Raw genomic sequence first — 27,291 nt, forward strand, 5'->3', positions numbered from 1 at the left:
GTCGGGCGGAAGGAGTGCGGGGGCCGCGCCCACGTGCTGGGGCACCCGGGAGCTCGCACCGCCGCCGCCGCCGCCGTCCTCCGGCTCCGCCCGCGGTCCCCGAGCGGGTGGCCGCCAGGTGAGCTCCTTCACCCGGACACCGCCTTCCGTCGCGCCCGCCGGCCCTGTCCGGGGCGGGTCTGAGGGGAGCTCCTTACCTGAGGACGGCGTCCAGGTGAGCCCCTTCCCGGGCCGGCCCTGAGGTGAGCGCACCCCCAGCGCCCCGCTGCCCCGGGCCGGCGCTGCGTCCCCGCCCGCGGTCCCTATCCGGGGTCTGTCTGGGAGGGAGCCCCTTCACGGAGGAGGACCCTCCGCCCCGGTCCGGCCGCGGGCCCTCGAGCGGACAGCAGGCGCTGGGGAGAGTCTCCTGGGCTCGCCGCTGGTCCGGCCTCTCCCGTGGCTCCTCTCCGCGGATTCTAGTTACTTGGTTTCTTTCTGCTCCGCGGGATGCCGCGTGTGGCCGCGCGTAAGCGCCCTGTGCGCCGGTACTAGCGGGGTTTTGGTTGGGCGCTGGGCTCACTACGTCCGGGCACAGAGACCTCTGCAGGGCCCCAGCGCAGAACGGGAGCTTGTCTAGGGCGTCTTGGTAGCCAATTCTGCGAACACTTTTTAAGTACTTTGTAGCCGGTACGGTGGTTTCCTGACACACTGATCGAGAAGTAAGTTGTTGAACGCGCTCGTCTTGGACGTTTTGACAAAATGGGAAAACTGACAGCACTCGAGTGTTCCTCTTTTCTGTAGTAGAGTGAAGGATGCCCTACTGAATGTTAGCGCCCGGCATGCGCTGCTTGCTCGTTCCCTCCAGGATTACCTGTTGAGGGTAAGTAAGTTCCGAAGGTCGGTCTGTAGGATTTCAGGCCCCATAGATTGAAGAAATGAAAGAGATCCAGCCCTTGGCAGATTCTTTTGGTTTCATAGTATGTTAGAATCATGGGACTCCGATTTTGTTTGTTTGTTTGTTGTCCTACTTTTTTTATATATAATTTTATTTCAGTATTTTGAAAAATTTTCACTTTTGAGGAACTTCTTTTATATAATGAAAATGACTTAATGTGATACATTTCCCCCTTTTTATTATGACTTAGGAAACTCAGAGCTATGTTTACTTCAGGTTTGTAGAATTACAGCTGGTTGGTATGCTTGCTTTTCTTTGCTCACGATGTTATTGTGCTCTATTTTTACAGTTTCAATTATGTAACTGTATTTTGTAGAGTCTTTCTGGAAGCAGTGCATGTCCTTAAGCTCATATGTAAATGAATAATGTTGTAGTGGGAAGTTACTGTTGCAGCTGAAACAACAGTATTTCTTTTGGGACTGGTTTTGTACTTTATTTCTTTTTTACTTGGTGAAATATTACTGTTTCCAAATACTGCTTATTTTTCTCAAATAATTTTTTATAACACTGGTTATTTGAGAGAGAGCACGTGCAAAGGAGAGACAGCAGGAGCAGCCGGGTGAGGATGGAGAGGGGAAAGCAGGCTCCCTGCAGAACAGGGAGCCAGATGCCAGGCTCCATCCCAGGACTTAAGCCCAGGGCAGCTGCTTAGCCGACTGAGCCACCCAGGTGTCCCTCTCTTTCAACTATTTAATGGATCTTTTCTTAATGCATAGTATATTTTAGATGATTTGTGCAGAAACTTTCAGTCTAAAGCCACGTGTGACTCTCCTTTCACAAATAATTTGAACGCTTTGGGTTTTGCCCGGTTGTATTTCTTCACAATCACCTCTTGAGGATTTTGCCCAGTTGTATTCCTGCGCAGTCACCTCATAGCAGGAATACTCCTACATATGTCTATATAATACTTCTGCCCACTTTTGTCTGAATTTCCCCCAGAAAAATTCATGGGCTAAAGCATTTAAGATTCTTTTGATTTAAATTCCATTTAATCAACATATATTGTATTATTTGTTGCAGAGGTAGAATTTAGTGATTCATCAGTTTGATTCAACACCCAGTGCTCATTATTTCAAGTGCCCTCCTTAACACCCATCACTCAGTTACTCCATTCCTCCCATCCTCCTCCCCTTCGGCAACTCTGTTTGTTTCCTATAGTTAAGAGTCTTTTATGGTTTGCTTCCCTCTCTGTTTTTGTCTTTATTTTTCCTTCCCTTCCCTTGTGTTCATCTGTTTTCTTTCTTAAATTCCATATGTGAGTGAAATCATATGGTATTTATCTTTCTCTGTCTTCTTTCACTTAGCATAATAGCCTCTATTTCCATCCACGTCTTTGCAGATGGCAAGCTCTCGTTCTTTTTGATGGCTGAGTAATATTCCATTTTAATTTATATACCACATCTTTATCCATTCATCTGTCTATGTATATCTGGGCTCTTTCCATAGTTTGGCTATCGTGGACTTTGCTGCTATAAAAATTGGGGTGCAAGTGCCCCTTTGAATTACTATGTTTGTATCCTTTGGATAAATACCTGGTAGTACAATTGCTGGGTAGCTCTATTTTTAACTTTTTGAGGAACGTCCATACTCTCCTCTAGAAGTTTGCATTCCCACCAATAGTGTAAACGGGTTCCTTCCTGTTCATCCTTCCTGTGCATCCTTGCCAACATCTGTTGTTTCCCGAGGTGTTAATTTTAGCCATTCTGACCAGTGCAAAGTGTTCTCATTGTGGTTTTGATTTGTATTTCTGTGATCATGGGCTACAGCATTTTAGTATATGTGCTGCCGAAGCGAGCATGGCTATGGCATCTTATATATAGATTTATACCCAACCATTGTGTTGAGGTATTTTAATTCACTATTTTTTTTTTAAAGGAATATACGTTATGTGCGTAATAGTGTACGTGATGTTCATTTTTGGAGCCTATTGAGTTTGACGTTAATATATTTTTTCCACTTTAAATTGTAGATATAGTGTAGCAATGGCTGCTGTTTACTCTGGCATTTCCTTTAAGCTCAAAAGCAAGACAACTTCTTGGGAAGATAAACTAAAACTAGCTCACTTTGCTTGGATTTCCCACCAGTGCGTTCTCCCAAATAAAGAGCAAGTAAGTGTAACGCGAAACTTAAAACATTTTTACAACTGAAAAGAAGGATCACTTATACGAATTGTATATCGACATTTAGTTAAAATTTAAGAAGATTCAAGAAAAGGTTGGGGGAGGAAACATGGTTGCAGGTTAAAAGTAACGTCAGTGAATAAAATGCATGAGTTAAGTATTTCATTGACAGAGTTTTCTATTACAAAGTCTCAGCATTTCTTTTATATTTGGAAACATTTCTTATATTTTGAATCAAGTGTATGCATCAGTGAGCAAGTTGGGAATCGAGTTACAGAAATGAGAATCTGAGTCTGGGTAGCTCCATTTGTTGACAAATCCAGGCTGCTGCTCCATAAGCAAGTGCTTATTGGTGCTTTGTTAAATGTCTTTGAATTTGGTAAATTGACAGGAGGGGAAGTAGAGAAACTTCGGTATTTGTAGTAAGCCATTCTAGAAATAGATTAGGAACCAAGAAAGGCTTTTCTCTTTGTTAACATTTTTCAAGCTTATTTGGCAAAAAAACAAAAACCCTAAAAAACTTAACTGTAGAACACTAGAAACCCCAGGGTGTTGAGCTTATGATATTGTATTAACACACACCCATATGCTGGTATTCAAGAAGACCACGCAAAGTGTGTCCTAGGTGGATGACATCTTTTTTTTTTTTTAAAGATTTTATTTATTTATTTGACAGAGAGAGATCACAGGTAGGCAGAGGCAGACAGAGAGAGAGAGAGAGAGAGAGGGAGAAGCAGGCTCCCTGCTGAGCAGAGAGCCCGATGCAGGGCTCGATCCCAGGACCCTGAGATCATGACCTGAGCCGAAGGCAGAGGCTTAACCCACTGAGCCACCCAGGTGCCCCTATGATGACATCTTTTAAGATGATGATGAGGCGCAGTATGTAGAGCAGAGCACTCTTACGTCCAGTGGTCTCTAAACCTGCTACACCTGAGAATCGTCTTGGCAGCTTGGTAGTCACTAGGCAACGGCTAACCAGTGTGAGATGGATGGGGAAGTGGTGGTGGCAGTTTGATTAAGGTCTCACCCAGTCTCATGCTCAGAACTTTTTTCCCCTTTTAGCACCTGACACTTTGATACTGTTATTGACAGTGCCGGCGGCTTGAGCTGAGGCCTCACTGCCTTTTCTTGTGTTTACAAATAAGGGAATGTATCACAGTAATAGAAACTAATGTATGACCGACCCTTCTTTTCCTAAAGCACTAGTGCATTATTTCGCAGAAGACTGTCTCTGTCTTCTGAGGAAGTAAATGTACCTAGAAGGTACATGTAACATGGGAAACCAGGACACAAGCTCTGTCTTTTGGCTCTGCATTTTTGCTTTTGTGCGTTATTCATTTTGTGGCTGTTCTGAGCAATTGTTGTACTTCTAACTTTTGAAAATGAGTATAACTTCAGAACAGTTAGAAGAAACAAGAGTTTCATTTAAAACATTTAAATGGCCCTACATGAAGACAAAATTACTTTTTCTTTCTCTGTATTGATTCTATAATAATAAACATTTTAAGATACTGAGATGTTTATATAATGTTACCAAAGGTAAGTTTTAAAGGACAGCTTTTCCCTGGCAATTAGATATGGCCACGCATGGAATGTCCTTTTAGATGTCCAGCATCTTTCCTGGCAAAGAAATTCATTTATTTTTAGAGTATTATTTCTTCCAAATTCAGGTACTACTTGATTGGGCAAGACAGTCATTGATTGCATTTTATAAGAAAAAACTTGAACTGAAGGAAGACATTGTTGAAAGGCTTTGGATCTATATAGATAACATTCTACACAGCAAAAAACTGCAGGATCTCCTCAAGAATGGGAAGACAATTAACCTTCAGATTTCCCTGGTCAAGGTAATTATCTGTTTCCCCTGTTTTCCTGTATGTGTGACGTGCATCTCTGTTGATTTTCTGTTATTTATTGAAGATGCAGGAAGTATCAAGGTAGAAGAAGAGAAAGAAATAATACTGCAACTATAATGATGACTGACATTTATTGAAAGCATATGGTATGCTTTATGCTGTGTGAAGCATTTTCTACTGTTTAATGTTCAAGGAAAGCCTAGAACTATTTCATAGAGTGGTTGTTGATTACCTTTTAATTGGAAAATGTTGCCAGCAAATACTACTACTTTGTGTTCCCTACTTCTCCCTGCCCCACTTTGTCATTGGCCTAAAAGAAGATCAAAGGCCAAAATCTGAGTAGGAATTTCCTCAATGTTTTTTGAGTCAAAGCAATTTTGTGGTCTCAGATTAGATTTAGGAACTTCACTGTCAAAACTGAGTGTTTTGAAATACTGTGAGAGTAGTTGGTGACAGTAGAAAGTACTAATAATGAGTGCTTAGTGTGTGCCAGGCACAAAGGGGTTCAGTAACTTGTGTAAAGTCACACAACTAGTAAGTGGCAGAGCCGGCATATGAACATAGATTTGCCTGATTGCAAAGCCTGTGCTCTTAACCCTCATTCTGCCTTGCTCACAGGAGTGTGTAGGCCGAAAGAAAAAATTAGTAAAGGTTGATAATAAGAAAATTAAATAGTTGAGCTGCCTGATGGTTCACAGATATTAGTGATTTTTAAAATCGTGTTCTAAATTGTATGTTACTTTTTATAATAATAGACTGGCCACCAAAGTGGGTTATTCTGATTTATCCTTGGGGAGTATGGAAAGAAAATTTTATGTTTCTAAATGTCATATTTTAATTTAGATACATTTTATACTTCCATGTGATATTTGTACTGTAGTATATGCATGTGATTTATGAATAAATTATTCTTATCAGGTACAAACATGAAAAAATTTGGCAGATGAGTTTGTATAATCAGAAATATTGATGGTCACTGTAGTAGTACATTGGCATTTAAGTATTTGGCATTTTCATTTCAGTTTTTCCAGAGCCAGCAGTTACTTGAATGGAGATAAGTGCACCCGTGTCTTTGGGCTACTGATAATTTAGCCCTCAGGATACATTTGGTTCTCCGATACTGTAAGGCTGGGAGCAAGCCACTTAGCCTATGAGTGAATTTTGGAATCTGCCTAGGCCTCATAATTTCTGGTGCTTTTGAATTTCAGATTTTTAGAAACAGAAGACTAGGTTTGCTGTATAGTATGTAGTGACTGCCAACATTGGCTTTCCTCTGTCGAGTACCTTTTGCTTTGGTGTTTTAAAATAGAAAAACAGTGTAATCGACTATAAAAATGTATTTTGGGGCACAGGGTCATAGCCCAGGCCTACTGTCCATCCATCTGTAGCATCTAAGCTGAATTGCAGGTTTAGGATCTAAGCAAAAGTAATCTTTGGAGTTTAAGTCTTATAAAAACCAGGAGCTCTTTAAATAGGGACAGCAGAATTACAAAGGCACTAATCCCTTTTCAGAATTCATGTTGGTAGGAGATGGATGTAGGAAGGACTTAAAACAGGTACTCTGCTTTCGCTCGGTGCATTAAGCAAATGTCAAGTTCATTTAGAGGTGATAACCTGGGGATTTCTTTCTCATCAAGATAAGTGCAAAGAGTGAGTTCATTGATTCTCTTGTATTTTTCTTGTATATGTGTGGAGTCAGTAATGAGTTTTTTTTTCTTAACGCTCAGATCATAAATGAGAGAATAACTGAATTCTCTCTTTCGGAATCCCGAAGAAGTATGTGTGCCGTGCTGAGCTGCTGCCAGGGCATCCTCTCGACGCCCGCCCTTGCTGTCATCTACACGGCTAGACAGGAGTTGATAGTGGCGTTGCTGAGCCAGCTGTGCTGGCTGGCCTGTAGGCAGCCAGAAGGAGCCGTGGTGGCCCAGTTATTCGAGGTCATTCACCTGGCGCTTGGCCACTACCTCTTGATCCAGCAACAGCAAGTCAACCCAAGACGTGCCTTTGGGGAGGTGACTGGGCACTTGCTCCAGCCCTGCCTGGTCCTGAGGCACTTACTCTCGGGGGGCACGTGGACACAGACTGGCCAAGGCCAGCTGCGGCAGGCGCTGAGCCGGGATGTAAGGAGTCAGATTGAGGCCATGCTTCGAGGTGGAGCTTTTCAGCCCGAGTTGCTCTCGTCCTACAAAGAGGAGCTCTTAGACCAGCAGCAAGGTGACACGAAGATAGGCGCCATGAAGAATCTTCTAGCTCCTCTGGACACTGTGATCACCAGGCTGGTAGATGCTGGCTACTGTGAACCGTCCCTTCATGCTGCTGTTATAGCCAACTCAGTGGCCTTGCTGTATAAGCTCTTTTTCGATTCTTACTTCAAGGAGGGGAACCAGCTTCTCTGCTTCCAGGTACTCCCCAGGCTATTTGGCTGCTTGAGGATTTCACGCCTGCAGGAGGAGCGGCTAAAAGGCCTGGCTGCGTCAGATTGGACCACAGAACTCCTGGTTCTAGAACAGCTGCTCAGCTCAGTGACCAACAACAATATCTACAACATTGCTGCTGATAGGATCCGGCATGGAGAGGCTCAGTTCCACTTCTACCGCCGTGTGGCTGAGCTGCTGATAAACCACTCCCAAGCATCTGTGCCAGCCTGGTTCCGCTGCCTCAAGGCTTTGATGTCTCTGAATCATTTGATTTTGGAGCCAGACCTGGATGACCTGTTGGCTTCAGCTTGGATCGATGCAGAAGTGACAGACTTTCGAACCAAAAAAGCACAGGAGGCACTTCTTCACACTGTCTTCCAGACATATGTCAAACTCCGACAAGTGCCGCGGTTGTTTGAAGAGATTTTGGGAGTGATCTGTCGTCCAGCTGCTGAGGCACTGAGGCAGCCTGTGCTGACCTCAGGCTCCTCCAGGGTGCTCTGCGAGTGCCTCCTGGACTTGCCTCCAAGTCAGATCTTGGACACTTGGTCCCTCATGTTGGAGAAGTTCCAGTCTTTGGTCTTACCTTATTTGCGGGGTGATGCCGACATGGCCTTGAAGTCGCTGTCCCTGAGCTCTCTGCTGCACTGCGTCATGTTCAATATGCGGAGTCTGGACAGCAGCACCCCTTTGCCCATCATTAGACGGATGCAATGCACAATGGAGAGGATGCTCCGAGAGCTTGTGAGGCCCCTGTTGGACCTTCTTCTGGATCCCCAAGGCCCAGAGCTTGAGCTCTGGCTACAGAAGGTCAGTGACTCTGTACTCCTGCTCTCTTACACTTGGGCCCAGGTTGATGCCATGCTCAGTATAAACTGTAGCCAGTATCACTCTGTGTCTGGGGCTCTTACAGATGTTGCTGTAGAGATCTCACACCTGCCCTTGTTGCTCCCCGGTGTTGAAACGTGCCATTGGAAGAAGATAGAAAAGTTTACAGCTCAGTTTGACTCTCTTGGCAGGTACTGCTTAGCACAGCTCTACCTGCAGAAAATGAAAAGGACTTTAATGCAAACCAGTTTCCAGTCTGAAGAAGCCCTCCGCAGTTTGAAGTGTGATGCTGCCTACATTCTTGGTTCTGGCAGAGAAAGCTTGAATCGAGGGACAACAGCTTCCTGGGATGGCCAGGTTGGGACAGTGAGTGCACTCACATACCCTGTAGCTCACTGGCACTTGGTTGTGTCGAATCTCACAATTTTGATATCCTATCTTAGTCCAGATGATGTGAGATCTCTGGCCAGTGTGCTGCTGAGAACTTTACCAGTGAGCAAAGCCCAGGAAGGCTCAGCAGAGGAAGAGCCAAGCCTCACGCTTGAAAAAATATCCAGCGCTGTCCTCCATAGCCCTCTCTTTCCAGAAATGCAGTCCATTCATTCTGCTTTCTTAATGTGCCTAACTGAAGGATGTACTAGCGTCTTGTGTTCTGGTACCCAGAGGGACCCAAGTCTTCTCAGTGAACAACTGCCCTGGCTTTTTGAAAAGGACCACCTGGTGGTGGCTCTTTGGGAAAACAAATTTGCAAAAGTTGGACCTGAAGGTGTAGAACCAAAAGGAGAAATTGCCCAAAACTTACTGTCCTTGGTAAAGAGTGACTTCCCCATTCAGCTAGAGGGAGAACAATTAGAGAGCATCCTGGGACTTTTGGAAGTTATTTCTACTCTGCAGCTGGATAGCCTCTTGACTCCCTATCATGTGCGTTATTTTCTTCTGTTACTGTCCTTGGCCATCACCAAGCTGGGGAGCTCTTGCTCCTCTTCAGTGACCCTCAAATTTTTGACAACTTGCTATCGGCTTCTCGGTTATCTGCAGAGAGGGAAAAGTGCTCGCTCAGTGCTCAAGATTATGTATGTTAGTGATATATTTGAGATCACATTGACCTCATTGTTCAAAGCCAGTGGTAGATTTCTTGTTAACGTGGATGACCCCTCTTGGTTGGAATTCCTCCAAGTGGTAGGGGCATTCTTAGAACAGCTAATGCAGATGCTCACCCAGACGAAGCTCAGCTTGGTGCTCAATTTCAGGAAAATCTTTGGATTCCTCCGTGAACTGTGCACTGAAGCAATTGCAGGCAAACGGGTGAAAAATCAGAATCCTTGGGGCCAGCACCTCCTTCTGGTGTCTTTAACCAAGTTGTGCCAAGTCCTGGGGCCTTTTGTCAGAGAGCGGAAGCAGCAGCGTGAGGCCCCAGAAGCGCTGTGCGAGCTGCTGCAGAAGGCCATTCTCCACACGGGAGCCGTGCTGCAGCAGTGCTGGGCACAGGGGGCCCGGGGCCAGCGCCTTCCCCCTGTCTTCATCGCGTCGGTCAGCACGCTCTTGGAGGCGGATGTGGGCCAGCACTCCAGGCACAGGACAGAGATTTCCACAATGACAGACGAGGTGCCGCTGTCCCTTACTGCCTTCTACCAGAGTGTTTACTCTCAGCTGCTCTCAGAGTTGCCGGCTCTTGCAGGAGATAGACAGTGTTTCCAGGCGGCCATGCGGTTTTTAACTCTGTTCTTTTTGGCCCCAGAACTACATCCCAAGGAAGATTCTGTTTTTACCTCCCTGTTTCATTCTGTGAGAAAAGTTCTTGCAGGTAAGGTATTTTCTCTTGAGCTAATTCTGTGCTGTAGAGCTTTTGGTAAAAACCAGTAAGCCACCAGCAAGGTGAGTGCCCCCCCATCCCTCACACCCTTTTGGAACAGGTGTTCATTTTAGAAGGTGCAGGCTGGTGAGCCAGGAGAAACCCCCACCCCCCCAATCCCCCAGTCTGCTCTGAGGAGCTCATTTCTAGTATCTGCATTCTCTGCATGGATCAGCAGTGACCCTCACAGTCCTGCTTTGTACACAGATAGTAACCTTCTGGGTGTACTGTTTGTCACTGTGGTTTTTCATTTATTTTGGAGATTGTTCTAGGTTATAGTTTTGAAATCTATTTCTCTTATCTTTTTTAGCTTTTATCTGTCTTGGCTCTGGATGGTCAACATGTATGATTTCATTCTTCTTAGTAGGGTTTTTTGTATTTGATCTTCAGTGCCATCTTCAATGACTTAAAGACCTAAAATTGGCGAACTTGAAAAATGCAGCTGACTTTATTTACAGGGAATGTCCTAAAATTCCTTGAAGGCCAGACTCCCACTCCTAGGTCTTAGGGTGGTGCCTGGCCGTCATCAGGCTATGGGTGCTAATAGGGCAGAAACTCAGCTGTCATCTTGATCTTTTAGTCTGATGTCATCCTTCTGGGCCAGCCAATCAGGACTGCAAACCTAGCCCACGTCTTTGTGCAGAACCGTTCAGTATCTGCTGTCCCTTAGCTCAAAGGCCAGTGGGCCAGATTTTTCTCTGTTTCAAGATAGCACTGTTTCAGGTTGGTGTAGGTTTGTTTTCTTTTTGTTTTGGTTGTTCCTGAGGGGTTGAGCTTAGTTAGGACAGTCCTTAGAGGTGAGGCTGGGGAGTCCCTAGTTCTTAGAACGAATGACAGGCGGGAGGGAGACGCAGATGGGGCTGCAGTCGTACTCAGATACAAGAGTGGAAAATAGGGCCTTGTAGAAAGCAAAGCTGCCCGGGTTGCCTGGGCCAGCGCCAGAGCTGGAGTGTTAAGGCCAGAATAACACTCCTGTTGTCTCCCTCTCAATAGCCTTTCTATCCCTGCCTCGATTGTGGATTGACTGAAAAGGCTTTGGTGTCACATGTTCTATCTTATTCTGTCAGCCACTCTTTTAGGGAATGGTGTTCACCTTAGTGGAGCTTAGAATTTAATCTTTTAGTAACACTTTCATGGTGTCCTAAATGAGTGATCTAAGAAATGGCAGCTGATGGTCTGAAGCTCTCTCTTCCCCTTTGTTAGAATACTCTTTCTTTTTCCCTCCAGTCCCTGTGACTTGAGGTGGCCTCTAGGTCCTAACTCTGTGTCCGTGGACTTCGGATGCCTCTGGCCCCAGGGCCTCAGTTGTGGCGGTGAGGGGTTGCTGCCTGGCTGCCCCTCAGATCACAGGCTCAGGTGTTGCTATTGGGTCCAGGCCTCATGCCCTTGAGCTGCTGGACTTTGTCTAGAAAAGACCAGAGTGAGAGGTCCGGAAGAAATGCCTACTGGGGAGGGCCCAAAGCTTTGAGTGGGGAGAGGGAGAGTTATGGTGGCTATGAATAACCAGAGTGTGGCCCTCTGGTGTCCTCAGGGGTGTTTCGGGTAGGTTGCAGCGCATAAAAGTAAGCATTTGTAAGGAATGCTTTCTGATGGTAGAATAGAATAGGCAACTTCAATTCGATTACAAAAAATGATTATTTTTACAAATGTTTCGTATATTTGTGGAACCACGTTCTACTCTGGAGTTGAGTGCAGTGTTGATTTTGGTCTATCTAATCAAGTAAACAGATATTCACACAAATCAGAAATTGTGGAACAGTGAAATGCTGTCGAGTACACCAGAAGTAGGGGACTGTGGGGTGAGAGTTTGTGTAGGAAAAGCAGTAGTTGGCAGCGGCCTTCAAGGGATAGGCAGGGTAGGGGGAGACAGTGGGGAGCGCTAATGTTGAGCTTCCGAGTGGTGGACAGTGTGGTGCTCCTTCCTTTATTTGCCAACCATGGGAGTTAGTGCTGTTACGCCCATTTCACTGATGAGAGCTCATGAGTCCAGGATCTTAAAGCTTATAGGACACTTCGGGGCTGAGGTCTTACTCTCTCAAATCCTGTTGTTCCTTCCACCCCCCAGTGCTGACGTAGTGAGCAAAGACTGGGACATGGGGAGGTACTCTGGCAATGTGGAACAATCTGTGGGCTGAAATGTGCTGGGAAGGTAAGCTGGTAGCAGACGGTAGAATGGCCCAGGAGGAGCCATTAGCAGGCTTTCCCGCATCGAGTGGGAAACATCTGGATGCCTGCGGCAGACAGGCCCTGGAAGTTTGGAGCTCTTTTAAGGTCTTCAATGCTCCCGTCTCTCTCAACGTACCATGCCACGCCTGTGTCCCTACTGATTTTACCAAAGAATATGGACATACCTCATTTTATTGTGCTTTTCTTTATTGAGCTTCACAGATACTCTGTTTTTTAGTTTGAAGGCTTGGGGCAGACTTGCTCAAGCAAGTCTGTTGCACCATTTTTCCAGGAACATTTTGGTAAATCTTGCGGTATCTCAAACTTTTTCTTTTCTTTTTTTTTTTTTTTTTTTAAAGATTTTATTTATTTATTTGACAGAGAGAAATCACAAGTAGGCAGAGAGGCAGGCAGAGAGAGAGGAGGAAGCAGGCTCTCTGCTGAGCAGAAAGCCCGATGTGGGGCTCGAACCCAGGACCTGGGATCATGACCTGAGCCGAAGGCAGTGGCTTAACCCACTGAGCCACCCAGGCGCCCCTCAAACTTTTTCATTATTACATTTGTTATGACGATTTGTGATCAGTGATTAAGACTCACAGCTGGATGGTGGTTAGCATTTTTTAGCAAGAAAGTATTTTTAAATTAAGGTACGTGCATTGTTTTTTTGGATGTGATGCTGTCATACACTCAATAGGCCACAGTATAGTGTAAATAAAGCTTTTATCTGTGCTGGATAACCCAAAACTTCATTTGATTCATTTTATTGCAACATTTGCGTCATTGTGGTGGTCTGGAACTGACCCTGTCCTGTCGGCAAGGTACATCTGTACAAGGAAAGTAGAAGAAAGTATAGAGAAAGTAGCAATCATCCGTGTCCCATAGTCCAGCGTTCAGCACTGTGGACCACTGTCGTCATCCTCTCAGGCTCGCCCCTTCCCTGTGCTGTGTGTGTGCACTCTGCACAGGTCAGCTGTGTGCACGAGGACACTGCCGCTCTGTGGCACGGGCCCCGCCTTCTTTGCTTGCTCCACGAGTATCTCCAGGCCTCTCAGATCATGACTTTCAAGGGCTGGGGCCCCATTTATCATGTGGTTATTCTAGTATATTTGACCTGCCCCCTTTTTATCTTATCTTAGTAATTTTGGTTTCTTTCCCACACAGATCCTGCAGTTCCGGTTGGGGTAATTCAGGATATCGAACCTTATTTGGGAGCCTTACTCACCCAGATGTTAGAAGTTGGGACCGCAGAGGACTTTAGGATGATGATGCGGTGTATTCTCCAAGGATTGGACATCAGTAACATGTGGAAAGCCAATCTGCAGGTGTGTACTCTTCCCTGGTACGGCAGGCACATAAATGATAGCTCAAATGGGAAAACTTATTTGAGATGTGATGCCACCCCTAAATTTAAACACACAAGATCAAACCCCAAGGGGGGTTTATGAATGTAGTCCTGGCATGTGAAGAGGCCTGGGGCTTTAGTGTAAGGGGCCCTTATTCTTTAAAGAGGAACTTTTTCACATCTAAACTATGAGTGTTTATTATATGAAGTTTAGTACTAAGTTTATTGCATACTTATAATTATCAATATGTAAAAAGAGATGGACTCTGTTTATCCTATGTGTAAGATATCTCTCATCATACTTAAAAATTTTACTTGGTCACATCACCCTGATCCTGTTTGAGAATCAGTCCGATTAGCAAGCTGCCCTGCGGTCCTTTGCACCTTAGTATGTTTGGTAGTTGGTAATAAAGCCCTGTATTTGCATCTGGCATTGCATATTTTGGAGAGCCTCTCTACGGAGCTTACGTGCTGGAGTTTGGTCTGCTAAGCAGCCCTGTGCACTGGACTGGTCAGACGTCCCTGCTAGCACAGGAGGAAGAATGTTACAGAGCTAAGTATCTTGGAGCCAGCAATGCAGGCCACGTCTTCTGGTTCTGAGCTTTCTCTTCCCCATGAGTGGCTTCTTGAGGGTATAATCAGCGTTCAAGCTTGGGTTTTGATTTGGATGGGAGGAGAGCTAGAGAGGGTAATTGAGGCCACAGAGGGGCAGCAGGGAGAACTCACATCTCCTGTATGTGAGCAAGAAGCTACTGCTCTGCACCAGCCCCTGCTCATTGCCCACGGTACTTGCCCTTCTCTCTGGAAGTTTTCATTGTGTGCATTTGCAGCATGGTTGGGACCCAGCTTTGAGAAGGCCTCACTGTGGGTTTCTATTTAAACCAGTCAGTCAGAAGGTATGGAGGAGGCGAGGCTGGATCCTGAGCGTTCGTTCAGCGCTGGAGAGGATTTGGATGGGGGATGTTGCTATGGAGATGAGGAGGGCATTTATGCACAGCAGGGCAGAGGTTGTGTGGGTGTGAGAGGTAGACAGCCAGGAAGGCACCATATGCAGGCCTTATGTGGGTATACAGGCCCTATAGGTAGGCAGGAAAGTGAGCCCCCACCTCAGGAGACAGGGCCAAGCTGCCTGGGGTTGGGGGAGGGAGTGTAGGTAGGGGAATTGCTAGTCAGGGAGGGAGAGATGGGAAAGAAGCTGAGAGCGGAGGGCTGAGGCCAGAACTGCATGGGTTGCGGGGCTGCAGGGTTAGCGGCAGAAGGGCTGGTATTGGGCTGAAATTGATGGTGTCAGGTGCCAGCATAGTGTTAGATGTTTAATGACACAGGTACTCAACAAAGTGAGTTCCCTTCCCACATAGTTTCTTCCTCATGGTTTAAAATCCTCACTTGCAATCATAGCACCTCATCTAGTTGTTTTACTTTGTCCATGTTTTCCCCTGGCTTCTCCTGTTACCCACAAGCATATGGTTTTCTTTCATAGGTCAAGTAATAGCTTGCTGCCTCTTTCCACACTGCCTTGACAAGTTGGGATCTCTGAAATTAGGTTGCTGTGTCCGTTTGTGGCCTTCTTTTCTTCCACTATGCTGGCACATTTGCATGCTTGGTTTAGTGAGATGCTGCTGAAAAGACCTCCCCTTGGCCACAGTTCTGTTCATCTTACGCATTTATTTTCTGGCTGCCTGGTGATGGAAGGGACCTCTCCCTCAGTCTTGAGCCCAAACCAGGGCTTGTCTGTGACCTGACACCACAGTTCTAATGGGTTCTGCTCCTCTTTTCAGCACCAGTGACTGGGTTTCTTCCCAAGATGGACTTCTTAAGAGAGAGCTGGCTATTTCTGCTAAGTTTTTGTCCCTTTTCTCTTAGGCCATTCTGTCAGCTGTTACACTGACCAAGTTGCTTCTGAAATGCACACTCGGTGGAGAGAAAGCGAGTCTGTTCTGGTGTGCGTGCCCCCAGATAATCACGGCTCTCACTGTGAGTACCCCTAGGCTGTGCCCTGCATCTCAGTTCATCTTATCACCCCGTCCCTCTACAGACAAAAGGCCGCATTTTGGCTTCTGCCATCTCTGGTTTTATGCAGAGTAGGTTTTGGGCGCTGCGGCCTGAAGATGGTGGCTGGCAAGATGCTGTCCTGCCAGTGTGTGTACCGTGTGTGCTTTGTGTCTGCGGATACTGGTGTCGGCTCCAGATGTGGTGGAGAGGTGGTGTGAAGGGGTGTCAAGCCCGGGAAGCATTAGGCAGGCCGTAACAGGCGTGCAGTGATAAGATGGGTTCCCTTGGAAGCCTGTTGAAAGTAGATGAGAAGGAATTCTGGCGCTTTTTTTGGTCCCCACAAAATGCTGTGGTTAGTGTAGTGCATTTGTTCATTTGTAGGGGGTTGTGCACATTCAAAATCTATGATACAGTGAGAAAGGAATGGCTTTATAGAGCGGGACAGTAATGTCGCAGGTAGATTATTATTATAATCCCACCCAATTGTTAGGTTTTGGCACTTGGTGGATATACATGGCAGCCGCATGACTTTGTTTCACTCGCACAAAAACTTCATTTTGATGGGGACTGTCTCAAGTGTTTCTGTCCTCCGGAGAGTCTCCAGTCAGTATTCTTTCACTTGGGTTCAAAAGATCAGTATCTATTTCACGATCATCATCAGCCGTAATTCTCTTGTGCTACCTGAGAGAATTACCCTGGAGTAGCATCTTCCCAGGGCGGAGGGATCTGAAGAGTAGACATAATGTTCCCTCCTGTTCTCTTCTGTTGCTTTGTGGTTTTCCTGGGAATCCTGCATTAGTGGATGAATCTCATCCTTCCCTGGTGTGTGTAGCAGGTGTCAGGAGGAAGAGTGCAGGGAGTGGGGGAGGGAGGGAGCGGGACTCATGTGACACGCAATCAGTGTTGGTGGTATGCACAGTAGGGCTGTGTTAATAGAAGAAACCACACAGATTAAATGTAAAAGTAGGTCTAATAGCTTGAAGTCAGCACAGTTGGAGACCCCAGACCACGGGAGTGGTGTGAAGGCCCCAGCAGGCCACACCAGAGCTGCTGTTTACAGCTGCAGCCTGAGGATGCGGGTAACAGGTGAGCTCTCCCAGGTTAGGTGGGTAGAACTTTGAGCTAGCCCTCATTTTGAGCTTGTTCTCTTCATTCTCTAGAATAGTAATTGAACATCTTAATTAGAGCTGATTTTCTTTTTAAGGTTTTGTTTATTTGACAGAGAGATAGGGAGCACAAGTAGGGGGAGCAGCAGGCAGAGGGAGGAGCAGGCTCCCTGCTGAGCAAGGAGCCCAGCGCAGGGCTCTATCCCAGGATCCTGGGATCATGACCTGAGCCTAAGGCACAGTTTAACGACTGAGCCACCCAGGTGCCTGTAGAGCTGATTTTTAAGAAATGTAACAAATGAACTTCAGTGATAGATATTTACAACTAATGGTATTTTGGGGAAAATATTGTTATGTATGTCTGATATCTGATGAAGTTTTCCTGTTCTGAGAAGTTGGATGGGTCACCTCTTGTAAGAAGTTATTTCTCTTCGTGGTTGAGGAGTCCAACAAAAAGCATGGACCAGAATGGCCAAGTCCATAGTAGGTTGCCTTCAGAGATTGAACGCTGGCCTCCTTGTCTCTTCAGAGTGTCTTCTGACCGCATCCAGGCCTTTTGGACATTCTTACCTCCGTCACTTCAGTTCTTACGTCTGTCTACTTCAGTTTTTATATTCTTTCTTTAGAGAATCGCCTTCATTTTCTTTCCTTTATTCTTTCTTTTCCTGTAGCTGCTAAACCGAGAGGCTTGTCAGGAGCAGCCTGTGCCCCTGGCGGTGGTGGGGCCTATTTTGGACGTCCTGGCGGCACTGCTGCGACAGGGGGAGGAGACCATCCGCAACCCGCATCACGTCAGCCTGGCCTTCAGCATCCTGCTGACGGTCCCTTTGGACCACCTGAAGCCCTCTGAGTATGGGAGCATCTTCCTGCGGGTGCACAACGTGCTCTTCTCCATCCTTCAGTGTCATCCGAAGGTGAGAAGGAGGAGCGGGGTAGTTTCAGCCTTCAGGACAGTGGCAGCAGAGCTTTACTATTAGAGGATAAGAAAAACAGTGATTTGCTAAGCAAACGTTTTGGTTCCAGTAATTTCCAGGGTCATAGTGGTTTCTCTAGCACAAAAATGTTTGATCCTTACATCAGCGTGGTTGAGTGAGTTTCATCTTTGTCGGGTCTGACACTTAGACAGTGTTTGTATACTAGCTATTTAAGGATGCTCATTGCAAATTGTTCTGTTTTTGCAGACCACACATTCTAATCTCACTGACTTGCTTAGATGTCTTCGTGGGTTTATAACTCAGATGCGTGTAGGGAGTGAGGCTTCCTGAGTTCCAGTTTTATAGTATGCTGCCTTTGAAATTAAACTGAGTGGGAATAATTGTCCTACAGAAAAGATTCTAGTTCAGCCACCATCTGTTGAAAGTTTGCTGCGTGTCTCGTTTTACCCCTACAGTAAGTCTGTAGAGTAGATGGTCGTCCATCTTATTGATAAAGAACCTGCGGCTCAGAGCTGTTGTGTGATTTCACCATTGTCACCCAGCTGGGTCTAAATCTTAGCTTCAGGGCTGTTGATTCTTTGGTCTGGGTTCTTTCCATTGCACGACTGCTGTGCATGTGATGCATAGGAAGTCATAAATAAGATGTATACATGTATACACAGGCACATTCATATATTTTTAAGTGTTTTAATGTTCTCAGATTAGTAACCTGACCGCAGCGCCATTTTTAAAAAATTTTATTGTCTGGTAAACTAAGCACTCATGACATTGGGCCTTTGACCCTGCCTAATCTTGTGAGCATCTTTGTTTTCAGTCTTTGCTGATTGTTAAATTTTTATGTGGCCATACCATATAAATGCAATACATATCAATTACAAGCCGAAATTGCCCATCTTGCAGAAAGATGCAGGATTCCATGCAGCTGATGAAAGTAATGTTAGAAAACTGTGGGAGTTTCCTGCAGAACCATTGACAAATGACCATTTAGCAGAATTAGACCGTTTGATGAAAGGAGAAAATCGACAGGAATAATGACATGGTATTGCAGTGGAGAATGATGTGACTGATAACCACCTACTACTCACTGCCTGTGGGTTAGAGTGGGGGGGATGGGGACCCTATGTAGTGCATGATCACACTGTTGGCCCTGTGCATAGTTGAGTTGCTAGAAGCACCAGGCTACTATCTGCTTAGGTAAATCTAAAGGGGGTAGCATGAGGTCAGCTCAGCCAGCGTACCCAGCAGAACGATCAGTTGGTGCCATATTAAGCCAGGGTGTAAACTCAAGTAGTCCGGCTCTGGATTTGTGTGCCTTTAATCAGTAGGATAGCAGAGGCTTACGTGGGGTCCTTGGGAAATTTGATGAAACTCTGGAACACTTTTGTAAAAATGAGTTTTTTCAGAGCATGCTGTGGATGTCGGTAATTTGATGTAAAGAACGGGATGTTAATGCTATCAAGAATTCTGTTGGATAAATTATACCAAATGAAAAAATCTCAACTCTTGATTTAGTCTTTATTCATTCTAAGAATTCTGAGAAAAGAGCAGGACTGGCCAGTAGATCTTTAAAGCACTGTTGGATGTGTTTTATGTCTGTGTTGTCCGCACAGTAATCACAGGCCACTCATGTCTTGAAATGTGGTCCAGGAGCTGTAGGACTAGGAACTGAATGTTAATTGATTTAAGTTTAAGTAGCTTCATGTAGCTCATGGCTGCTTTATTGGGTAGTGTGTTGTTTCGATCACGATCTAAAAGGTGATTGCATATAAAAGAAGCATATTTTAAATTTTTCATGTCATTCTTTAAAATAAAGTTCTAGCCAGAACTTTTCATCACTAAAAATTGAGAAGTTTGGGTCCTTCTTTTAAATGGGTTTGTTTTATGTAACCTCTTTCTAATACCTGTTACACTTAAATATGTTGTTACTGTTGCTTCTGTTACTTATTTCTACCCATTTCTAGAATGCACTGACAATTTAGAGTAACAGATTAAGCAATTCTAAGCTGAGATCACTCCATTAGATTCCTAAAGTTAGAAGCTCTTTCCCAAACCATTAAAACAAATATTAAAGAGTCCAGTAAGATGAGTGAGCTATTTCCCTAGAAAATTCAGGCAAAAATAAGTTGCCATGCTGTTTTGAACATCCTGCTAGATATGGTTAGGAAGGAAATAAACATGCACTCCTTTGAAGTAGAGACAAACTGTAAGAGACTCTTGATCATGGGAAACAAACTGAGGGTTGCTGGAGGGCAGGGAGGGTGAAGGGGTGGGATAACTGGGGGATGGACATTAAGGAGCGCATGTGATGTAATGAGCACTGGGTATTATATGACTGATGAATCGCAGGCATTACCTCTGAAACAAATAATACGTTATATGTTAATTAAGTTTAAATAGAAAATGTTAAAAACAATAAAGTAGAACTTGAAATAAACAATAATATGTTTTTATATTCTTTTGCCTATTATTATTACAGGTAATGCTGAAAGCCATTCCTTCTTTCTTGAACTGTTTTAATAGATTGGTGTATTCGGTCATGCACGAAGGGAGGCAGAAAGACAAAGGTAATTCAAAGTAACAGTATCAGATACGTGATTTCAAATGTGTTTGTCTTGTGATGTCTCCAGCCTCATATGTTACAGAAAATAAAACCACCCAGTTGAGTCTAAGTAAGAAATGTTCAGATCATTAAATGAATACCTAAAATAATTTTCTAAAAATTTCAAGCTGTGTTTCCTTTTTTTTTTTTTTTGCTATGTCCAAAACAATGACTGCGCTTATGATCTCCTAATTGAAATAGTTCTTTTCCTGGGGAGGACAAAAGTACCTACATTTAAGAAATGTTTATTCTCACGTAGAGGGGACAGAAAGTGACTACAGTTCCGTTCTTGCCCTAAAGGAGTTCCTAGTTTGATGGGGAAGTTAAAAAAGAACGGGCAGTTACAGAGCTATTTTATTTTATAAATGGGGTGACGTCTGGCAAGTCATCATTTCAGCCTTATCTTGGCAAGGTTGTGTGTGTTTACCAATAAGTGAACTGCCATATGGTGATAGCATAAATTATGTGTGCAGCTTGTTTTCAGCCTTGAAGGTTGTTGATCCTTGCTGAGTTTCTAATTTGGGGGAGAGTCTCATTATTTAAAAATTTGCATATAGATTGAGGTGGTCTATATTGCGCTACTTCAAATTTGCATGGTGTGGTACCTGACAGAATGCTCTGGTTCCAACAAGGAGGACTTTATGACTCAACTTGGAGGGCGTCTGGGAAGACCGTGTGGCAGCAGTTCTGGACTAACTAGAAACATATGAGTGGTGCTCAGTCCCCCCCTCCCCTACCCCAGGGGAACCACTTTGATGGGTTCAGACTTGTGATTTACGCTACTGAAACCAAGTGACTATTGAGAAAAGAGAAAAGGTATAGTTAACACAGGACTGTAATTCCCAAATTATTGTGCCTGGTTTTGAGATCAGTCAGTGGCACATTAAGGTCTTCTGCTTTCTCCCAGGCCTGCTGCAGAGTGATATAATGTTGGTGTCAGTGTACAATTGTGACTATGTTTAGGAGCAGGGTAGGAACACAGGTTCCATCTCCCAAGCTAGCCTCGGTCAGTTGGTGGTGGCTGGCTGTAGTGTTGTGTTGAGGCCCCTAAGGTCGTCGCCCTGTCTGAGCTCAGCAAGAAGAATCCCTGTTCTACTAGCGATGTCTGCCTGGACAGGAGATGGGAAGTGGCAGGGTAGGGAAGGCCCCGATCCAGCCCTTGCTGAGCAGGAGGGGAGCAGAGCCCTTGTCACACACTGACACAGGTGTGTCCCGTGACACAGTGTGTCCTTTGTCGTGTGTTCTGAGGGAGTGTCGGGGCATGTTTCACGAGCGTGACTCTGCTGTGTCCATCTTGGTGCAGCTCAGTTATCTCTGGTCAGCCAAGACTCGTTTCTCTGACATGTTCAGAACTTAACTGAGCAGAGTTTTAACTATTTACTCTTTTCTTGTTGGATCCAGTGCACTCTTCATAAACACCCATGAACTGTCATAACTGCCAGGCAGTCCCTGAACTGCTCGTGTGTGCTGAGCACTCTGACAAGAGGGAAGAAATGGAACATGGTAGATATTCCAGTGCTTTGCTAAAGTACTTGGCTGTTGAAATGCCCCGTGAATGTTTGAGATTTTCATCATTTCATAAAACTTTATTGTATCTGGAAAAATGCATATATGTAACATGTTTGTACATTCAAGGTTTGAAGAAAAGACATTGTGCATTTTAAAACTGAAGCTTATTGAATCATAAAGTATGTGTAACAAACCACATCTGTTAATACAGTTTGAATGAGTTTTGATAGGTAAATTCATGCAGGAAGCCATCTCCGCAGTCAAAAAACAACATTCACATCATTCCCAGAAGAGTCCTCTTATAGCCTCTTCCCATTCTGGCCACAGCCCCAGCCAACCTCTGATCTGCTTTTTGTCATTGTAGATTTGTTTGCAGTTTCTGGAATTTTACAAAAATGGGTGTATTTCTATGCCGAATGAAAGCTGGGGAAGGTGCTCTGGCCTTTACTGGGGTTCCCCACCAGCTCTGCTGTGACGGCCTAGGGGAACGGGGGTGTGACCAGGGCCTCAGGGCCATTCTAGGCCATTGGAATCCTTTAGAGGAGTTTTTAAAGAAGGCCTTGAGTGGTCCGAGCACTTTAAGGTGGACAGAACTAGGAAATAGGAAGTAAATCTGGGAAAATAGGAAGATTATCTAGTATTGGTAGCTGAGTCTTATATCTCTCTGTCTCCATGATCTCTGAAACATAAGGAGGGAAAGGCATAATTAGGTCTTCTTATCTTTAAAGTTATATGTCGCCAAAAACCATGTTTTTTAAAGATAGTTTTCCAATTTAAACCTTTCTTATAGACCTCCACCTTAAAAAAAAATACAATAGCAATCAGATTTCATCTTAAAATTTTCAATTCTTCTAGACTCCTAAACACATGTACTTGAGTATTTTAAGTGTTTCCTCTTTTGTAATAGAGATACATATTTGGACCTAATATCTCTCTCTCATTCTGTCTGTGAAATAAGCCGATTAAGGAGCCTGGAAAAAAGGGAAGACTTGAATAATTTTCAGCTATAGTAAACGCATAAAGCTAGAAGGGTTAAACTGATGGGTCTTGGACTAATCAGTTTGGCAAACCTTTACTCCTTTAGGAAGCACAGATGATCTGTCAGTGGTCCTCGAGTGTGCCCGCCTGGTGGAAAGGATGTACAGCCACATTGCAGCTCGGGCTGAAGAGTTCACGGTGTTTTCCCCCTTTATGGTGGCCCAGTACGTCACAGAGGTGCAGAAGGTAAACGGAGCTCGCTCCCTTTCACCAGGTGCTTTCATTTGTAGTCCTTTGTAGCAGGGCCTCTCAGCCATAGTGGCAAGCGATGTCTTGGTCTTGATGGTCCCAAGCCTGCATCGTAGCAGACTGTCCTGCCCATCTGCAGGGTTCTGCAGCAGCCCTGCAGGGTTACCAGAACCACTGAGTGAGGCAACATTCAAAGGGCTGGTGGTGCCTGGTACCTAGAAGGCGCTCTGTGACTGCTAGCTGTCCCCATTCCTGCTGCAGCACAAGCGGGGCCTGTTTTGGTCAGTTTCTTGAGTAATGAGCAAGCTGAAATGCTTCCCACATTCAAGAACAGGAGTTCTGCTAGGGCCAGGCTTAATGGTGATGAGGAAGAAGGGTCTTAGGACCCCCAACAGCAGGGGTTCCTGGGTTTATCCTCTCGCAGCGCATCATGTGTGTGAGTCAGCTGCTTCAGACACTCAAAGGAGATGACGTGGTAGAGATACCGGCAGATTCCTTCAGTTCCATTAAGCGAAAGAACCTTTGTCATATTTAATCTGACTTTTTTTTTGTTTTAAAGATTTTATTTATTTATTTGACAAAGATCACAAGTAGGCAGAGAGGCAGGCAGAGAGAGAGAGAGGGGGAAGCAGGCTCCCTGCTGAGGAGGGAGCCCGATGTAGGCCTCGATCCTAGGACCCTGAGATTATGACCTGAGCCAAAGGCAGAGGCTTTAACCCACTGAGCCACCCAGGTGCTTCTAATCTGACTTTTTGACTTAATATTCTGGATAGTTAATTCATCAGCGCTGGGCTCACTTTGGACTGTTAGCATGTTATTTCCAAAATTCTACAAGACCCTGTGTGACCTGTGAAGACTTCCTATCTTCCTTGGTTTAAATTGAATGTCAGAGGCTTAAAGTACAGTGTGTTTCTGTGTGTATATACTTTTGCAGGCATAGATATATACATCTGCCTTGTTTATATTGCTCTCCATAGAATAGCCTCCCTTTGTAAATCTTGTAAGAATAATGTTAGAACCCTGGTAAACTTGTTACACTAAGAGATTTCTCAAGGGAGATTGGGCTGAATGAGCTTTCTCAGAAAATCTGGTGTTGCATCCATTTTCATTCTGACCCTGTTTCAGGATGAATCTATAACTATTAAATAATTTTCGAACACGCTGGTCCCACTCATCTCAGCCAGTGGGGATGCCTGTCATGTGGGTGGGCACTTGGCTGTATTTGAGATGGGGCTGGGGTAGGGAGGTGGAGGGGCACTGTAGGACGCAGCCCACCCCATGGGTGTGCACGGGGTCCTCACCAGGCACGGTGTGCGGAGGAGTGGGGGCAACATGTGAGACCTCTTCAAGTCAGCCTTTGAATGAATGTTGGGCTTTGTGTTTGGTTTCCTTGGAATTTCTTAGCATTTTTATAGAATCTTGATATTTCACAGGCACTCAAGTCATTGATATGTAAGCCTTTGCTAAAAGAAAAGCTGGCATTATTTTGTGTTTCCGTGAAAAATAAAATGAGAGATAGTAATATCACTTAACTAAGGGCCAAGAAGGGAGGGGATAATTTGAACCCTTAAATCACTAATTATTATTCTGAGATTTATTTTATGAAAAGTCTCTGGTTTCCTGGCTTCATTATTCATGTCTAATTTATGCTTCTCAGTTATTTTTTTTTAATTTTTAATCTTGAAAGCCAAAGGCCTTGGGAATTATCTAAGGCTGTAGCATCCCAGAATTTGTTGGCAAGAGTCTGTGTTTTATCTTTCATTTGTTTTTTAACTCAGTAATGAAGAAAATATTCCATATGTATTAGAGGCTTCTACTGAGAATGTTTCCAGAGCAGAAAGACATTTATAAATTTAATTAAATGCTAGATAGCGAGCACAGCTCAATGAATCTCCTTTGCATTCCCCTGGTAGTCCTGTGGAATGGGTATTGGTGAAGGTCTGGCGGTGACCTGGTGAGACCGTGTCAGGAAGGACACGCAGACCTTGGACCGTCTGTGCAGTAATGTGTCATAGTGGGGATGTGCCAGGGGAAATGACGGTCACCGGTCTCTTTTATCCATAGATCAGACTTCCATCTGTCTATGTTGACAGCCTGGAGTAAATAGTTTGTTCTGCCTATCCTGCATAAGGTCCCTTTAGCCACCTAGAGATATTTTCATTCAGAGGTCAGTGATCTTAATGTCATAGAAACTGAGTTCTTTCCACTTGTTTTATGAATAAGTGGGCTGAAACACAAAGAGGCGCAGTGGTTGTGTAGACCAGACGTGGCTGGCCTTCCAGTGACCCAGCAGGGCTGTGTGCTCGGTGCTGTCCTTTGGCTAAGGAGCCCCTGGGTGAGGGGGTGGTGGAGGGGGTGGTGGAGTGCGTGGGCCGTGGCCTCCGACTGGTGGGCTCAGCTCTCGTTCTGTCGCTGGGACAGTTCGTTCACCTCTGCTTCTGGAGGTGGAATTACCTGTTTAGTGAGTGCTGATGAGAGGAATAGATGGGTGGTCCACGTACAGGGTCCTCACCCGGCTGGTAAGATGCAGGACTTCTTTTGTTTTTCCTTCCTTCTGATGCTTTCCACTGAAATCACGGACAGTTCTACTGTCTGTTCTCGAGTGTTCTTATCATCTATAAACAGTAAAACTTAAGATGATTGTCAGAAGTTTTTTGAGCTGTCATGTGAAAATGACGGCAACTTTGAAAAACACCATCGTAGCGACAGAAACAAACTGTCCTCCCAGCAGTTGCTTTGGTGAATCAGACTTCTCCGAGTGAATACCATATATCCTCCCCAGAAGCTGTGTGCTTTCGGAGGGGCTCTCACGCTTTTAGGCCATTAAGATGTTAATAAAGAATCTGCCAAATCCCAGGCCTGCCTGTCCGGACTGTCCAGTTGCTCTTTGGTTTCAGTTCCTGGAGTGTCCGGAGGTTCAGTGCGAGGTTCGGCTGCAGCCTCAGTGGTCGTGGCAGATGTGAGTAGAGTCTGCTCCGCCGGCCTTTTTGTCTAGACAGTGTGAACCTCTGATCTGAAAGCGTGGGTGCAGCAGCTGGTGCAGCCACGTTGGAGCCAGACTGCCCACTCCTGCTGTGCCCCAGATTTTCGTTAACCCAGAAGTTCAGGGAAGAAAGGCATCTCGAGGCTCAAGAAGTGGTTCAGCCATTCGGGGGCAGTTAGAAATTCAGGTCCCATTGAGCTGTTGTTGATAGGAATAAAAGATGTATTAAGTGTCATCATAAGTCACATATGATTTGTTTGGCTATGATTTGACCTAATTACTAATACAGCCTGTCAGTGATCAGTTTGCGGAGTGCTGGAGCCCGCCCGGCCACCTGCCTTGCCGGGGGTTGGGGGGTGTCAGTCCCATAGTGAACATTGCTGCCATTGTCCCACGTTAGTGCAACTTCCCGGGCGACTGGTCATGGTGAAGAACTTGGCACAATGCAAGTGGCTCTCATACGATTTGTAAGTTTAAAGATCGGTTTTTAAATGTCCCAGGTAGGCATCATTCACCGAATAGCAAAGCTACCCCTGTGATTTTGTGACGTTTCGTTCCAGGGTTTTGTCACTCAAGTTGGCTTTTATTTCCCTAAAATACAGATTTTGAAGATAGGAATATTTATTTCTGTGCAAAGGGATAGTTTAAAAGGGATGTCTTTTCTCAAGTTGAGGGGCAAACTTCAGACTCCTTGTCAGGTCTTCCAAGGGCCTGGTCTGTGTTTGCTCTCACAGACGGCGTGTCCTCCTTTCACAGGTCACCTTGTATCCTGCGGTGAAGGGCCTTCTGCAGGAGGGCATTTACCTCATCCTGGACCTCTGCATTGAGCCGGATGTCCAGTTCCTGCGGGTCTCCCTGCAGCCGGGAGTGAGGGACATCTTTAAGGAGCTGCACAATGATTACATGAAATATCACAAGGCAAAACATGAAGGAGAGAGAAGATACACGGCCTGAGGCTGTCTTCTGGAAGCGCTGCCGGCCGTACTGCCGAGTGGCTCTGGCCCTCCAGTCTGAAAGAGCTGGGGAAGGGGGACCGGAGGTGTTCTAATTTGTGACGTTGGGATATGCGGAATACACTCTGGGCTTTATGTCGTATATACTGTCTTCCATAGCTATGTTTTTCACAATGAATATTTTTTAACATATTTTTTAAGCCATATGTATTACAAATGGAATCCTGATAATTGACCCCAGAATAAGGTGAATTGAATAAAAAGATTGCCGAATGTCTCTCATGGCCGTTCCAAATGGAATTCTTGTCTCTCTCATCCAGTGGTTTGGTATCTCTTCTCCCCACGGGAAACTACCTCGGTACATGGCTGTGTAATAATAAAATATCTTTGCCTTTTATATTCTCCAAGTAAAATGGGCAGTGTTCTTGAAATATCACTTGCTCTGCCTTCCCCGAGTATATCTTCTGATGGG

General features: G+C 45.1%; 1 protein-coding gene across 6 annotated transcripts; it reads left to right on the top strand.

Moving 5' to 3' along the window:
* On the top strand, positions 1-27,096 carry URB2 (URB2 ribosome biogenesis homolog). Of its 6 annotated transcripts, none has more exons than XM_047701481.1 (11): positions 2-242; positions 654-859; positions 2,904-3,042; positions 4,725-4,901; positions 6,638-9,959; positions 13,335-13,495; positions 15,379-15,489; positions 17,285-17,527; positions 20,025-20,112; positions 22,741-22,880; positions 26,623-27,096. In XM_047701481.1, the coding sequence occupies exons 3-11, from the start codon at positions 2,917-2,919 to the stop codon at positions 26,818-26,820; spliced, it is 4,566 nt and encodes a 1,521-aa protein (XP_047557437.1). In that variant the 5' UTR covers positions 2-242; positions 654-859; positions 2,904-2,916; the 3' UTR covers positions 26,821-27,096. The 6 variants fall into 6 exon arrangements, with proteins under 6 accessions (XP_047557441.1, XP_047557437.1, XP_047557438.1 ...); XM_047701482.1 differs by having other exon boundaries at positions 664-859; XM_047701480.1 differs by having other exon boundaries at positions 2-214.
* The last annotated feature ends 195 nt before the right edge of the window (positions 27,097-27,291 follow it).

The sequence above is a fragment of the Lutra lutra genome, chromosome 14, assembly GCF_902655055.1.
Source record: "Lutra lutra chromosome 14, mLutLut1.2, whole genome shotgun sequence".
In the NCBI taxonomy this organism is placed as follows: domain Eukaryota; kingdom Metazoa; phylum Chordata; class Mammalia; order Carnivora; family Mustelidae; genus Lutra; species Lutra lutra.

Bases quoted from the DNA above. Each gene is read 5' to 3' on its own strand.
- URB2 (XM_047701481.1), top strand. From the start codon at position 2,917: ATGGCTGCTGTTTACTCTGGCATTTCCTTTAAGCTCAAAAGCAAGACA. The intron at 15,490-17,284 runs GTGAGTACCCCT...CTTTTCCTGTAG, and splicing joins AGATAATCACGGCTCTCACT to CTGCTAAACCGAGAGGCTTG. The intron at 22,881-26,622 runs GTAAACGGAGCT...CTCCTTTCACAG, and splicing joins ACGTCACAGAGGTGCAGAAG to GTCACCTTGTATCCTGCGGT.